This window comes from Acinonyx jubatus, chromosome B1 (genome assembly GCF_027475565.1).
Source record: "Acinonyx jubatus isolate Ajub_Pintada_27869175 chromosome B1, VMU_Ajub_asm_v1.0, whole genome shotgun sequence".
In the NCBI taxonomy this organism is placed as follows: Eukaryota; Metazoa; Chordata; class Mammalia; order Carnivora; family Felidae; genus Acinonyx; species Acinonyx jubatus.
Genome location: NC_069382.1, coordinates 2,687,353 through 2,703,276, shown reverse-complemented (window position 1 = coordinate 2,703,276; position 15,924 = coordinate 2,687,353). Strand labels below are relative to the sequence as shown.

At 41.9% G+C, this 15,924-nt stretch overlaps 1 protein-coding gene across 3 annotated transcripts in view; it reads left to right on the top strand.

Moving 5' to 3' along the window:
* Positions 1 to 15,924, top strand: part of CSMD1 (CUB and Sushi multiple domains 1) — a 1,996,605-nt gene that overhangs the window by 1,602,644 nt on the left and 378,037 nt on the right. For all 3 annotated transcript variants that reach the window (XM_027049973.2, XM_027049974.2, XM_053217751.1), the window contains 3 exons: positions 541 to 735; positions 8,592 to 8,730; positions 12,431 to 12,618. In XM_027049973.2, the coding sequence (XP_026905774.1) occupies positions 541 to 735; positions 8,592 to 8,730; positions 12,431 to 12,618 (522 nt within the window). The remainder of the gene's footprint in view (positions 1 to 540; positions 736 to 8,591; positions 8,731 to 12,430; positions 12,619 to 15,924) is intronic.

Sequence of the window (15,924 nt, the reverse complement as noted above, 5' to 3'; positions counted from 1 at the left end):
AGGTAACAATGTTAAATGTGAGTTATAAATCATAATTTGCTGGCTGCCTACTTCTCTTAGGCTCTGTACTTAGGATTTGCCAGCAATTATTTCATTTAATATTACAGAAACTCTGGGATATAGGCTGGGCATTCCTTATCTGTGAATTAAGATATCTAATCAGATCATCAGAATATCTGCCAAAGGGCAGATAAAAAACACAAGAGCCAGGATTCTAACCCAGATGTGTCTGAACCAAAATCATTTCTAGCACCTGCCATATTTCTTGTTTTTCTTAGTGCACGCACAAAGTGCTTTCAAACTGTGCAATGTAGTGTAGACAATAGTTGTATATATTTATCCATGTCTTCGTTCTTTCTGTCTTACTAGATATCACTATCCTGTCTGCTTAATGCATTTATCTGTCTGTAAGTGTTTAACTGAAATTCAGGACAATAAATCGCTTTATTAGTTAGCTTGTTTCTTCCTTTTTAAATATACCTACTTAATAGTCTAGTATTTTAATTCTATAATTATAGAATTTTTTTTTTTCCTTTTTAGCATTTGGTCAGAATGAGTGCCATGATCCTGGGATTCCCATAAATGGGCGACGTTTTGGGGACAGATTTCTACTTGGGAGTTCGGTTTCTTTCCACTGTGACGATGGCTTTGTCAAAACCCAGGGGTCGGAGTCTATCACCTGCACCCTGCAGGATGGAAATGTGGTCTGGAGCTCCACGGTCCCCCGCTGCGAAGGTACGGGTCTGCTCTCGTTCGCCAGTTATTTTCCTTTGAAATGTGACCTAACCTAACCAACAAGCGGACGCACAGCTGGGTTGGTTTCCCCGGGCTGATGTCACAGAGTACCGCACCCCTGGTGGCTTAACAAATAGCCATCTGGTGTCTCAGGGTCCTGGAGGCTGAAAGTCCGAGGGCACTGTCAGTAGGGCTGGTTCCTCTTCAGCTCTGAGGGAGAATCCGTTCCAGTTCTGTCCCAGTTTGGGGGGGCTGCTGGTGTCTCTGGAGTTCCTTGGCTGCCAGAAGCATCACCCCAGCTTTCTCCATGGAGAGCTCCTACGTTGCCAAATGTGTCCTCTTTCTGATGCCACCAGTCACATTGGATGAGCGCCATGCTAATAAGCCACCCTAGCTGATTATTATGTCTGCAAGGACCCTATTTCCAAATAAGGTCACATCCTCAGGTGCTGGAATTAAAAATCGCAAATATAAACTGGGGGTGGGGGCGGGCATGATTCAGCCTGTGACAGCAGCACGGGTTTCAGTAGCCATGTTGTTTTGTGGCTCTGCATGCAGCTGATGCAAATACCGCATAACTACTTTTCTTCCTGACATTTCTACTCTGGTTAACCAGGAAGGAAAACTAGAGGGGGTCGGAAATGGGGAGGATAGCACCTCCAGTGTTTGGTCAGTAAAAAATATTTACTCAGAATATGTACTCACACCCCATCAGAATGGCCCATACAAAATGAGCTAAGATAAGAAAAGCTGTTTTAAAAAAACTTAACTCCGGTAAATATCAGGAAATACATTTTAAGTAGACTTTTTTTAAAGAGCACTTTTAGGTTCACAGCAGAATTGAGTGGAAGCTGTGGGTATTTCCCATATACCTCCCACCCCACAAATGCACAGCTTTCCCAGTGATCAGCATCCCCACCAGGTGGTTCATTTGTTACAACCGATGACCCCACAGTGACACGTCACCGTGACCCAGAGTCCATGGTTACATCACGGTCGCTGTTGGTGGGGCACATTCTCTGGGTTTGGACGAATGTGTAATGACACGTATCCATCATTTTAGTGCCGTGAGGGTGGTTTCCCTACGCTAAAAATCCTGTGTCCCACCCCCTCACCCCTCCCCCAACTCCCAGCCCCTGCCAACCACTGATCTTGTTACTGTTTCTACAATGCTGCCTTTTCTAGAATGTCACACAGTCGCAGTCATGTATTATGTAGCCTTTTCAAATGGGCAAGAAATACAGATTTTAAAACAAAGGTAAAATTTGAAAACGTTAATAAGATGTATTGTTCATAAGGTTGGGAATAGCTGGCAGTTTCTGGCCATGCTATTGAGGGGACAAGATTATGGCATCATGGTACAAATTTATACGAATGGTTGTACATTTTCGTTTTACTTTTTGAGCTATATAAGTTGTATTTCTGGATCAAAATTGTAAGGACATAAACAACTCTGGAAAGATTTTTTTTTTTCAAGAATGCTCTTTGCAGTATTAAATATAGCAACCAAACGTGCAAATAATTCAACTTTAAACAACAGAGAATCAGATAAATCATCACACGCTCATACACCGGGATGCGTGCATCGTTAACACAGATTGTACCGTCGAAGATGTTCATCATGTGATGTTCATCGTGGGAACGACCAGATGATACGACCACTTGTGTTATAATACGCCACCGTGAAGAACATATGAATATTTGCGCATGTCGTGATAATAATAGTTTTTAAAAGCCTAAAAAGAGAGTATACAACAAAATGTTGATCACAGGTACAGGTGAATTTTTCCACTGTTTATTTTTTAGTTTTTCAGTTACCATCGATCTCTAGGTGTTTATTTTACGATAAGCAAATTCAAAACATCCTGTGTGTCCAATACAGCCTACAGTTGTGAACCTGATCTGTCTTCCCTCGTAGCTTAAGGACCTTTTTCTCCTGTCTAGAATGATCGGCCTAACGTTAGCATGCAGGCAGTGTAAGCAGAAGCAGAATGTCCTGCGAAAGACGAACTGCCCAGCGGGCTGACCGCGGTGGGGCGGTGGCTTCTGTCTCACAACCTCATCCCTCAGCGTCAGGCCAAGTTAGCGTCATTAATCTAAGGATCAGGATTCGGTGAAAGCTCCAGAAACACGTCCTCACGTTCATACTTTCATAAAGTGCTCAAGCAGTCTGGTGAGGCTGAGCACCGCCGGGGGTGGAAAACTGGTAAATTATAGGGTGAGAGCACAGTAGTAGGATGTTCATTCTTACCTATTTTTATCACGTCTTCTAAGGGTATAGCTTTTTTAAAAAAATTTTTGTATTGTTTATTTTTAAGAGAGAGAGTGAGAACACATGGAGGGGGTGGGGGGGGGGGGTCAGAGAGAGAGAGGGAGAGAGTCCCAACCAGGTTTCACATTCAGAGACTGACTCAGAGCTCGAGTCCATGACCCTGGGATCCTGACTTGAGCTGATATCAAGATTTGGACACTCAACAGACTGAGCCACCCAGGAGCCCTGGAAAGAAGGGTTTTTTTTGTTTGTTTTTGGTTTTAAGTCAGTACTCTCTAGTCTCTGTTGTCTTCTGGCCACGATTCCCACTGTCTTTGGAGGGCTTACCTGAAAAAGGCTGTGTGTAGATGTGTTACAAGGTGCAGGGCAAATGTGTTCCTCAGCACAGTCGGAGGAAGAAAGCGGCAGATGGTGTTTCAAATAAAGTCCGACGAAGGAGAAAATATCACGTTAAATGTGAATGGACCATTCTTTTGTTATTTGGAAGAGACCTGCAGACTCAGCTGTGGGTTGTTAACACAGAAAACTCTTAAAGGACTAGTTGATGGTGAAAGATTTTTTTCTTTTTTTTTAAATTTACTTGTACTGAGAAACCCAATTCCTGAGTTCTTGTGACTCTCAGGGAGTGTGCATAGATACTCTGATAATCTAACTCACAAAATACCCCCAATCAATGTCCTTGCTGAAGAGAAATAGAAATGCTACTTCAGAATTGAGTGGATCTAGTTGGAAAAAAATCAAATGGAAAATAAAGGATTTAGTAACACAGGGGCGCCTGGTGGCTCACTAGGTTAAGCGTCTGACTTCAGCTCACGTCATGATCTCACAGCTTGTGAGTTCGAGCCCCACATCAGGCTCTGTGCTGACAGCTCGGGGCCCGCTTCAGATTCTTTGCCTCCCTCTCTCTGCCTCTCCCCCACTCATGCTCTGTCTCTCTCTCTCCCAAAGAATTAATAAAGCATTATAATATTTTTTTAGGGACGCCTGGGTGGCTCAGTCGGTTAAGTGGCCGACTTCGGGTCAGGTCACGATCTCACGGTCCGCGAGTTCGAGCCCCACGTCGGGCTCTGGGCTGATGGCTCAGAGCCTGGAGCCTGCTTCCGATTCTGTGCCTCCCTCTCTCTCTGCCCCTCCCCCGTTCATGCTCTGTCTCTCTCTGTCTCAAAAATAAATAAACGTTAAAAAAAATTTTTTTTTTAATATTTTTTTAAATAAAAAAAGCAAAAAGGATTTAGTAACAAACACATTTGAAAAGACTCAGAAGGAACATAATGTTCCTTTGAGAATATACACATTTATTGTTTCTCTCAAGGATTACTTTTTATAATCAATTATATAATTGATTATAACGTGAACCTTAACAAATTGCTCTAAGTCCAGGCCACATGCACTGATTATATGCCAATTACAATGTCAGCATATTACACGAATAGAACCACAGGCAAATACTTTAGAGAAATTGTGTGGGAAAGCCTCAAGTCTTAAGGCATATGATACCCAGAAACCCTGTCAGAGGGAACCCTCTCTATTAAGATAATGTGAGACAGAGAGCCTGTGCTAGGAGGCAAATGCCCCAGTGTTGAACAAAAAGACAAAAAGTGAAGAAATTGTTGCTAAAATTAACAAATTAGAAAAAAATAATGCTTAGAATATCATATCAATAAAAATCAAATGTTAGAATAATGCAAAAGTGAGTCTTTGTTAGTATCAATAAAATAGACAAACCTTCTATGATTCTGATAAGAAAATTAGGAGAAAAGACAATTATAGGTATTTTAGCAAAATAGAAGAAAAATAACCATGATTACAAAAATAATAATTTGACATAATAAAATAATTTATTGTTACCAACAATAACTCTACATAAAGAGTGAAAGCCTCACAATAGAGCAAGTTCTTTAAAAATTATGTTCATTTATTCTGGCAGAGTTTGCTGGGTACCAATAAATCATGGGTATAAATTGTTTGTGGTCTGGATGAAAGATTTATCTGTTTATTTGTTCTGCCTCTAACCTGCCCATATATTTCAGTACAGTTCACTGTCATTGAAAACACAACCTGGGCTCCTGGGAGGCTTGGTCAGGTGAGCATCCAGTTTGAGCTCACGTCATGATCTTATGGTTCATGAGTCCAAGCCCTGCATTGGGCTCTGTGCCGTTAGCATAGATCCTCTGACTCCCTCTCTCTCTTTGCCCCTCCCCAGCTTGTGCACATTGTCTCTCTTTCTCTCAAAAATAAATAAACATTTTAAAAAATTTAAAAAACACAAGCTAATTTTGGGGGAAAATAAGTGTACAAGAATACATCATCAACTCTATGGCAACAAATTTTAACATTCAATGAAATTGGTGATTCCCTAGCAAAGTATAAATTATCCGAAGTGACCCCCCCAAAAAGTGAAAAATGTAAATAAACAAAATACCATAAAAACAGGTTTGAAAAAAAGTTTAAAGGTTGGACCTTGAAAAAGACACGAGCACCAGAGAGGTGCAGAAGGAAGGCGTCTGTATTCCAAGTTCATAGAAGTTTTGTGTTGGGAACACTATCACAGCTGCTGTAAAATATGCACTGACTCCCACATAATATTTCGTAGAGCCAGCATTCACGGAATATACCCCAGCCAGATAGAAAAACATAATGCCGTCGCGAAGGGCACAAACACTCAATAATAAATCAGAGAAGAATGTGCATTCTGAAGACCTCGTTCACATATTTGCTTTTCTGTTATCACCTCTGTGAATACGAAAGTCATTAGTGCTGTTCACCAGATAAACAGAATCTCCGCCAAATCGGTTGGTTTTCTTGGCCTCAGTGGGGTTTGGTGAAACCTGTAGCAGGTCGTGGCCTGTTAGGAGTGAGTGGAAGTGACATACACAGTGCGTGACCCTGAGCCTTTGCCCCCTACAAGACCTCGGTGCCTTAGCTCATTCAAGAAAGGATCCCCTAGACAGGTGGCCTGTGTGAGAAATAGATCTCTCTTGTCTCAGCTAATATAACTGTGGGGTTGGTGGCCTAGTATGTCATAATCAGAGTTGGCTAATACGGCAAACTTGACTTTATCGTTTAACATTTACCTCTTTAATTTTGTTGGCCTACAATATGCAGATCAAAATATCTATTTCATCAGGGTAAAGTGATACAGATTCTTCTAACATATACTGTAAATGTAAAGTGATATGTAAAACACAAGATATTAATGAAATAATAGCAACATGTGACAGTGTGAGCACCTTCCTTCCAAGAAATATAACAACTCAAAGTTTTATTTATTTTTTTAAATGTTTATTTTGAGACAGAGAGACAGACAGAGCACAAGTGGCGGAGGAGCAGAGAAAGAGAGGGAGACACAGAATCCAAAGCAGGCTCCAGGCTCTGAGCTGTCAGCACAGAGCCTGACGTGGGGCTCAAACTCATGAACCGCAAGATCGTGACCTGAGCCGAAGTCAGATGCTTAACTGACTGAGCCACCCAGATGCCCCAACAACTCAGTTTTGTTTTTTTTTTTAAACCTTAGTAAAGTGAAGGAAACATACAGTTTTGTATTTAGGTGGGAAATAAGCCTTATAGATGTAAAATAAGTCACCACACAGATTTAAAAAGATCTCATGTATCAAACTTTTAAAAAAATCTATAATCGCTGCATGTCTTTCTTATATAGTATCTTTGGATAATTACACATGAAAGAAGTAAAATTGTTTAATTTTGCCTTTATCTTTTCTAAAAAGTATTTCCTGTAACATGTCAGGAAGCATAGGAATACAGGCTAAAAATATGAAGTTAAGGACTTAACTAGAACAAAATCCTAATGTTAATTGGTAAAGATAGGTTGTTTTTAAAATTATGATTACATAATGACGATTTTCTTTAATAACTCAAGTTCATAAAAATGACTGATTTCTTGTTATTAACTTCTAACTATACAAAAAACGCACACATCTCACAGCTTATTTTGAAAGAAAACTATACCAAGAAAAACATGATCCCCACAGCAGTCACCAGTGTTATCTGCCATTAACATATTTTTGAATTTTTTTCTCTTCTTTAAACAAATTTTTAATTAAAATTTTCCTCTTCTTTAAACAAATTTTTTATTAAAAATTTTTATTAGATTATGATACATGTATAATTTTATATCTTGATTTGCAAAATGTAATATTTTCATTGCAGAGATTTTCTTACATTAACAGGATTTGAAAACATTATCTCAAATGTGTTTGTGACGTTCTGATATGTAGTCATGATCTTGTCATGTTTATTTTTTTTCTTTTGTTATTCCATTATAAATGAAGCCACCATGATTACTTTTATAGATTTCTCTGTCAGATGTTTTTCTCCACCATCAATACCTGGGTGAAATTGTATATAATTTTTAAGCATTTTAATGCACATGGCTATTTTTTGATACAAGATATATTTTTTTTCTTTTTTATTTATTTTTTATAAACATTTTTTTAATTTTTTTTTTAATACTTATTTAGTTTTTGAGACAGAGAGAGACAGAGCATGAACGGGGGAGGGTCAGAGAGAGAGGGAGACACAGAATCTGAAGCAGGCTCCATCCAGGCTCTGAGCTGTTGGCACAGAGCCCGACACGGGGCTCGGACTCACGGACCGTGAGATCATGACCTGAGCCGAAGTCAGACGCTCAACCGACAGAGCCACCCAGGCGCCCCGATATATTTTTTTTTCAAAAATGATTTTTTTTTAACCGGGGACATTTTTATGTTTCCTTTGCTATCTGTAGATTGATAGATTTGATTACAAATATGGCAAAGAACTTTGAGAAGAAAAATCTGAAAAACATGTGTGACTGGGCAGAAACATGTTAAGTATATATTATTATTTAAAAATTCCTGTAGATTATACAGAAATGCAAAATCCCTTTTCCAGAGCACCAAGCACATGCCTTCCTGAGACTCCTTTTCTTCTTGATAATTATGGATCACACGAAAGGACTGATGTAGATTAATCCTATGTTTCTCAAATTTGAAAATTTTGTTTTCCTAACATTCACTAATAATTTAGTTTGATGTGTGTGGAAAGTCATTTTAATAAAACAAGCGCACCCTAGCTGAATAAGCACACACACATCATTAAACTATAGTATCTGTCTGCACACACACACACGCATGTACTCACGCCCACACTCAGGCGCACACGTGCACATATGCACACGCGCACGTGCACACACACCCCACAGGGTAATTCTGTTTCAGATGTGAACTATTTTTGTTTGCTAATCAACAGATGTTTGTGGAAGTACAAATACATACAAGATACGGATGTCGATGGTGTGCATTTCATGGATCTGTCGTGAAAATCAGATGTGACAAATTTATCCCCCACTTCCACCTTGACGTTTTTAGGTAGAAGGACCTTTGCTGTGAGTTGATGATAGATGCCTAAGTTTGGGATGTACCTGCTCTGCTTTCAGTAATCTTCGTTTACCTGGGGATGCCTTTAGCTCGAATCCTTGACAACGTTAAGTCCTTGAAGACAGAAGCACATTCCTGCCGTCACAGGTGTGGCTGTGGTGCCCCCGCGTGTTTAATCTGACCTGCCGACATCCTGAACTGTCTTTCAGCCCCGTGTGGTGGACACCTGACAGCTTCCAGTGGACTCATTCTGCCTCCCGGATGGCCAGGATATTATAAAGATTCTCTGAACTGTGAATGGATCATCGAAGCCAAGCCTGGACACTCTATCAAAATAACTTTTGATAGGTAAGAACAAACTTTTCCTTAACTTGGGCCTACTGACCCATGTACATCCAAAGGTTTTACTTAAATGGATGATGAAAAGGAGAAATATGACAGTTCTTGGTTGGATCGCCCAGAGGAGTTCACTTACAGAGAAACCGGCATTTGCTGGGTGTATTTGTTCCTCTTGAATTGTACCCTCTGAGGCCAGGGCTGAGTTCACTCGGCCGCCTTGCGTAGGGGAGTACCAAGTTCCAGATGATCATTCCCAGTGCTCGCAGTTGCTGGGCCCTGAGTCCAACTCCAGGTTTGGGATCTGTAGCTGAAATAAATTCAGCCTGGGGTTTAATTACAAATGGAAGCCTCTTTGGTCCCTTCGATGCCTTCTGGAACAGCCCAAGAATGCGGTGTCGTGACCTAGTGATGCTTTAAGCTACAGAGCTGTCACTGGGGTGTGTGACGGAGTAATTCCCTGTGAGTGTTCTGTCACTGGAATGCGGTCGGAGGTAGCTGTTTGATAATAAATTTGATAATCTAACACACAGTCATACTACATGAATTCTCCATGAGAAAACATACCTCCGTTTGTCTCCAAGATGAAATCAGTTTCATGATTTCAAATGTTTTCAAAAAGATAGATGTTTTCAAATGTAAGGAAGCATATTTGTTTAATGTTTTAAGCTTAATGTCTGGACAATATTAAGCTTTCTGTTAACAATTACCTTCTTCTTGACTGAAAGAGTTTGGGTGTAACTATTCAGGATATTATAATGTCTCAAGACGGATGAACATTGTTATATTTTTTCTGTTTGTTTCCACTAATTTTCTGCTAACCAATAATATATATAGGAAATACGTTTAGTGGGAGTTGCGTTATCACTTGGTATTATTTGTATTTTAAATTATTGTTCATTTATTAAGTCTAGTAAGATAAGAATCTCCAGTAGGATAATCTTTCAGAAGAAGATTAAAATTCTGTCTTGTGTATCCATTATACTGGAGAATGGATCCTTGCATATAAACTTAATCATTGTGAAAAAATTAACTCTATAACATTCAGTAAATTAAGTATGGTTCTTTATTAATTTTTATGCTTTCTGGTATTGAGAGGGGGAAGAGCAAAGCACTGCCTGATTCCTGGAATCACAGCAAATTTAAATCACTCAGGAAAAATTGTGGCTTTATATCCTGGTTTGGCACAAGTTACTAGTGCTGTGTTTTCAGTTGCCTGAACAGAGAGAGAGAGCCATATAATTTTTCTCAATCTTGTCTTTTAAATTCTATGGAACTGTGATATTTTGCTAAATTTCATTTATAAGAACCAATATTTCTGATATTTTCAGACATTGGTGACTTTTACACTATTCTGTAGAGATTAGTTGTAGAGATTAGTTGTAGAGATTAGCCCCGAGCAGTGGGCTGACACACGAGTAAAGGATGTGTTCATACATACAAACTTAAAGGTCCAAAATAACGGGGGCGCCTGGACGGCTCAGTCTGATAAGCCTCCTACTTTGGCTCAGGTCATGATCTCACAATTGTGGGTTTGAGCCCCGTGTTGGGCTCTGTGCTGACATATCAGAGCCTGGAGCCGGCTTCGGATCCTGTCTCTCTCTCTGTCTCTGTCTCTCTCTGTCTCTGTCTCTGTCTCTCTCTGCCCCTCCCCCATTTATGGTGTCTCTCTCTCTCTCTCTCTCACTCACTCAAAAATAACCATTGAAATTTTTTTAAAAAATTAATGTTTACTTATTTTTGAGTGAGAGAGAGACAGAGACAAAGCAAGAGCCGGGGAGAGGCAGAGAGAGAGGGAGACACAGAACCCAAATCAGGCTCCAGGCTCTGAACTGTCAGTACAGAGCCTGATGCAGAGCTTGAACCCACGACCCGTGAGATCATGACCTGAGCCGATGTCGGTGGCTCGACCGACTGAGCCACCCAGGTGTACCAAACTCTAAAAAAATTAAATAAAAATGAAATAAAAGTCAAAACGTTACATTAAAAAATGATAAGTAAGTAAACAAATAAGTAAATTTCATGCTGGTGTCATTCTTACGCAAAGCACATCAGGTTGCCAAATAAAGGAAAACAACCATTGTGGTGTGCAGTCCGCCAGCTGTTGAGATGTGCGCCGTCATCAGTCCTAGCTGTTGCTAAAGACGGAAGGTCTGGAGACTGTAGCACAGATTTTTCAAATGAGATTTATTTCATGCTTATCCAAACCTCTTGAATCTAAACTTGGGTAAGTGAGAAACCATAGCGTGTTCAGAACACGTTCTGGAAAAGTCAGTGAGGAAGCGGTGCCATCAGACCCCAAATGCACAGCCTGTGGCTCCATTCCGGTCTACCGTGTGTCAGGGCAAGCGTCTTGGGTTCCTTCTGATGGAAGAGCAGGGGTCGCTGCGCCAGGCTGAGGTGCTAGAGCATGTCATTGTCCTCCGGCTGCTCTAGGAGGATGTTGCGTGATTTAGAGATAAGCAGGGCCCAGCCCTGTGCTTTCAGCCTCTTCAGTTGTTGTGCCCGGAAGCCAGGACAGCCTGCGCTCGCCAACCCCCCCCCCCCCCCCCCAGCCCCCGCCACCCCCGCTGTCCGTCGGCGTCCTCTGATGCAGAGTGTGGGGATAATAATGACCCAGGCTTCCACGGAATTCTTCGCCTGAAAGTCACGGACTGAGTCCGAGGCTCGCGTAAGCTGATCGCTGATGGCACAACCGGACCCTGGAAACCGGGTTAGCTCTTTGAGGACGAGATGGGCCCAGTTCGAAAATTGTCTCAGTGCCTGGAATGGTCTCCTCATCGCACCCAAGAGGACCCAAGTGGCTGCCGCCATATCTAAATATAACACAGGGCCAGGTTCTCTGCGCGCATAAAGTCCTTCTTAAAAGTGAAGCACTTTGGGAAGCTGTTCAAACCTTGAAAGCCACGTTTCGTTTCTGAACAGCACCGGACTCTCGGTGCTTCTGGTGTGTGCATAGAGTGAATGCAGCTTAAGAGGCACAGGAGTTTTTTTCCTAAAAGTATTCAGAATATCATCATGTAGTTCGAATTACTTTCTTCCTTTAAGAGATCATGTCTCCTTATGTGCCCATTTAAGATGTCCGTAAACTGGTTGAACGGGGGATCATGAAACATAGTTTGAAAATGCATGATTGATTTTTCACAGTATTTTTAAGTTGATTTCTTTCTTTCTTTCTTTCTTTCTTTCTTTCTTTCTTTCTTTCTTTCTTTCTATCTTCCTTCCTTCCTTCCTTCCTTCCTTCCTTCCTTCCTTCCTTCCTTCCTTCCTCCCTTTCTTTCCTTCTTTCTCCTCTCCTCTCCTCTCCTCTCCTCTCCTCTCCTCTCCTCTCCTCTCCTCTCCTGCCCTGCTCTTTCCTTCCGTCCTGTCCCATCCTGTCCCATCCTATCCTTCCCTTACTCTCACTGAAAACTAATATGGTTCACAGTATTTTGATTTTAGAGCTAAAGACTGCCCTCTTTTACATTTGGGATGTGACATGACCCAGTATTCAGTAAGAGGGATAGGTTTAGGGTATACCTTTTCTTCTAGAAAAATGTACCGTGCTTAAATATCATGTGTGCTCAGGGCCTGGTCTTTTTAAAGGTTGAATAACTGTAAGTCTTTTATATATATAGGTATACATGGCTTTGTCATGAATGCACGAAAATACTTGGGGAACATCAGTAAGTTAATGCAGCTTTGTGTTCTGACTCATTACGAATCTCCGCAGATTCCAGACTGAAGTCAACTATGACACGCTGGAAGTCCGAGATGGGCCAGCCAGCTCGTCCCCGCTGATCGGAGAGTACCATGGCACGCAGGCCCCCCGGTTTCTGATCAGCACTGGCCATTTCATGTATCTCCTCTTCACCACGGACAACAGCCGCTCCAGCGTCGGCTTCCTCATTCACTACGAGAGTAAGTCAGAGGGTCCCCTTGCCATCTGCCCCCCAGGCATGCGCTCTGGTTCCCTAGCGCAGGTGACAGCCCTTGCTGCCTCTGTCCACCCTGCACTGCATGCCCTGAAGCACCTTCTCTTATTGATAAGAGAGCAACCTGGGGGCTTTCACTTTAAAACTAAAAAAATAATAAAATACTCATTGATGGATTATAAAATTAAATAAGTAATTAAATGTGTTTACTACATGTTGTAATCATAAATTACTACTATTAGGAATATAGCTCCTGACCAAAGGAGTTACCACTAAAATTGTATCTCTTAAACAACAGCTGGGAGGTTCTTTGCCGGAAGAACATGGGTAGGCTGTTGTGTGAACATGTTTCAATGGGGAGAGAACATGGAACCAAGAGTGGAGAAGGAGTTAAAATCCAGCAGAACCTCAGTAGTGACACCTAACTGTTGCTGTTTACAAGCACTGCAAGAGTCCAGAAAGATTGGTAGAAGTAATTACAATGGTTGCTGAAATGTGACAGTGCAGGATATCTTGCCCAACTTGAAGTGCTCCTTCCCATTTTTGTTTCCATAAATACAAATTTGAGTCATAGTTTTAGTTTCTGAGATTTGGAGATCAGGTCATGCTAGTATATTCTAGTGATCCTTACGAAACTGGACTTGTGGAAGGCAGCCGGGGGGTTCACCCTGGGAATGCATTTTTAACACCAGTCACTTAAAAAAACAAACCCAACGGTTAATTTCCTCTGTTTGAAAACATGTCCCTTTCTGAGTAGAAGGAAAAAGATGGATAAATGCAGAACACTGAATCTGAGGGAATAAAAACCTCTATTTTTCAAGGTTTTTATGGTTGCTGTTTTTCACAGTCTTATCCCAAAATAAACAAAATTAAGTTTCAGTGCTATTATACAAACATATAGTTACATATATACCCACATATATAATTTTACAAATGATCGTGAGTGGGGTCATATCTAACATGTGGGATGTTTATTCATTATTGTTTTCTTTTTCTTGCCTTCCTGTCCCCACATCACCCCCTGTTCCTCATGTTAACCTCTGTGCAAACTCCACCCAGCAGCTTAGATTAAGAACCTGTTATGTATGTTTCTCCGCTTCTCATGCTCACGTATGGACTCACGTGCAAATATTTACATGCATATACACATACACAAGTCTACGTGGAGTTCTTAATAAAAAAAATGACTCTCTCTGACAGGAAGAAAATCGACTGTTCATGATTTAATGATTCCTTTCAAATTGAAATTGGTTGGTTTCCCTTCATAATCATGCAACCTTTGTTTCAAAGTAAGGTCTGTTTTAAACATGAAGTACAATTTAAGAACCACAAAGTCTCCTATTTCATTCCTTTTGAATGTCCCTTTGAGTCGTTGCTTTCTTGGGAGGGAAGGTATGTGCACATAACAACCAGCCAGGTTTGTAAAACTCCTCAGTGCTGTATCGCCCCACTGCACCCCTTTTCGTAAGTCTGGAGCTACATGGCCTTTGAGCACACGCTTGGATGAAGCTTACGAGAATGGTGCCTTATTTAGGCACTGAATAAAACTAGAACAGAGTTTCTCATTCTTCTCTTTTCTCTCCCTTGTTGGTGTAGCCATACATTGTTCTGCCCATTTTCTCCAGTACCCTGTGAAAAAATTATATCCTAAAGCCTATATGCAGGTAGTAGAAAGTGATGGCATCTGCCCACCTAACTTGTTTAAATAAACGGGTTATTCCTACCGATTCTTTCTAGAATTCAGAGAATGATCGAGAGTCAGGTCACGAGTTCCTCTTCCGCTTGCCACCCTTACTCATAGTCGATAATATGCCGGTAATTCTAGCAGTAATTTTTATGATCTTCAAAGAGTGACTGCATGGAGATAGGAGATGTGGGTCTCCTGTGCTTGACAACAGAGCTGAGCCCTGGTAAGCATGCTTCCACAGGCTGGAGTGACCTCTCAGAGAGCAGTGCTGTTTGCCTTTCCTCCGTCAGGGTGTCCGTAACAGAAGATGAAAACAATCGCCAAGCTGGTAGCATTTGCAGCGGAGAGATACTTGTGTGAGCGACAGACCTTTCTGATCCCTTGGGGTCCAGAATCCCTCCTCCTCCTACTTGACAGGAAGAGCTGGGAGCCGGGAGTGTCATCACAGAAGAGGACAGAACTCTCTGGGGGAGAAGGGGGGGAAGGTCCCTGCGGCATCCACCACCCAGTGCTCTTAGCAGGGACACTGGTCTAAACGTTCATGCTGGCTTTTGCCCTGTGAACTCCCCGTGGTCCTTCCAGAAGGCCCCACACGTTTTTGTGAATTCCTCCAGATGAAAGTATCCCAACGTATATTGGGAGAATACTGCCCGGAAGGACCACACCGAAGCGTGACCTGTGATCACCTCAATTTATTTATCAGCCGCTCTGTACTTGAGGAGAAACAAGGAGACGGGGAAAAGCGGATGAGTAGGATGTGGGATTTTTATACGGAAATGAGTCAGGAAAGGTCTGGGCTCTGTAACCCCGCGGTTGCAGGCTGGCATCGTACAAAACCGTTACCTGCAGTCCTTAAAACTGAGCAGAAGCCGCAACGCAAGCTCAGATGTCCCGTGCTGCCGCTGCTGTGGGTGGACGGAGGCCCAAGGGCTTTGAGGAAGCCCGTAGCCGGCCCAGGTGGCCATCCTGGTTCAGAAGGCGTGCTGAAGGGGCAGCTCTTGTCAGACACAACTGTGCATCAGGGCTTGCCCAGGATTCCTAGTACAATGCGGGCTCCTACGTTCACATTCCAGACATTGTAATTTCACCATGCCTGCGGTGCCCACCAGAATTCTGGATTTCTCTTACCGCCTCGAGGTGGCACGTAGGTGACAGCCGGTGCCTGAGTCAGCCCAGGCAGGCCCTGACAAGTGCAGGACTGACACATGGATCTCCAGGTAGAGGTAGGGCAGGTGGGCAGGGAGGCCACGCAGGAGCCCCCAGAGTCACGGAAGAAACAAGAACAGAGAGAGGAGCAGAGAGAGAGACAGGAAGAAGAGAAAAACGTAAAAGAAGTCACGTGTTACCAACCCCTTTAACATTGTGACCAACTCTAGTACTCTTTGAAGAAAGACGTCCAGAAGCCAGTGTAGAAGCAGTAGAAAATAATGACCCTTGCTTATCCAACACGTTAAAAAAAAAAAACGGGTTGCCTGTGACCCAAGAATGATTTATGTCAAATTCTTTATGCCCTTTAAACATAATAATAGAGCTCATCTCCCTTTCGTCTTTTGTGGTAAACATTTGACACTGTCAGCCTTCCTTGCTTTAAAAAATTATTGACGA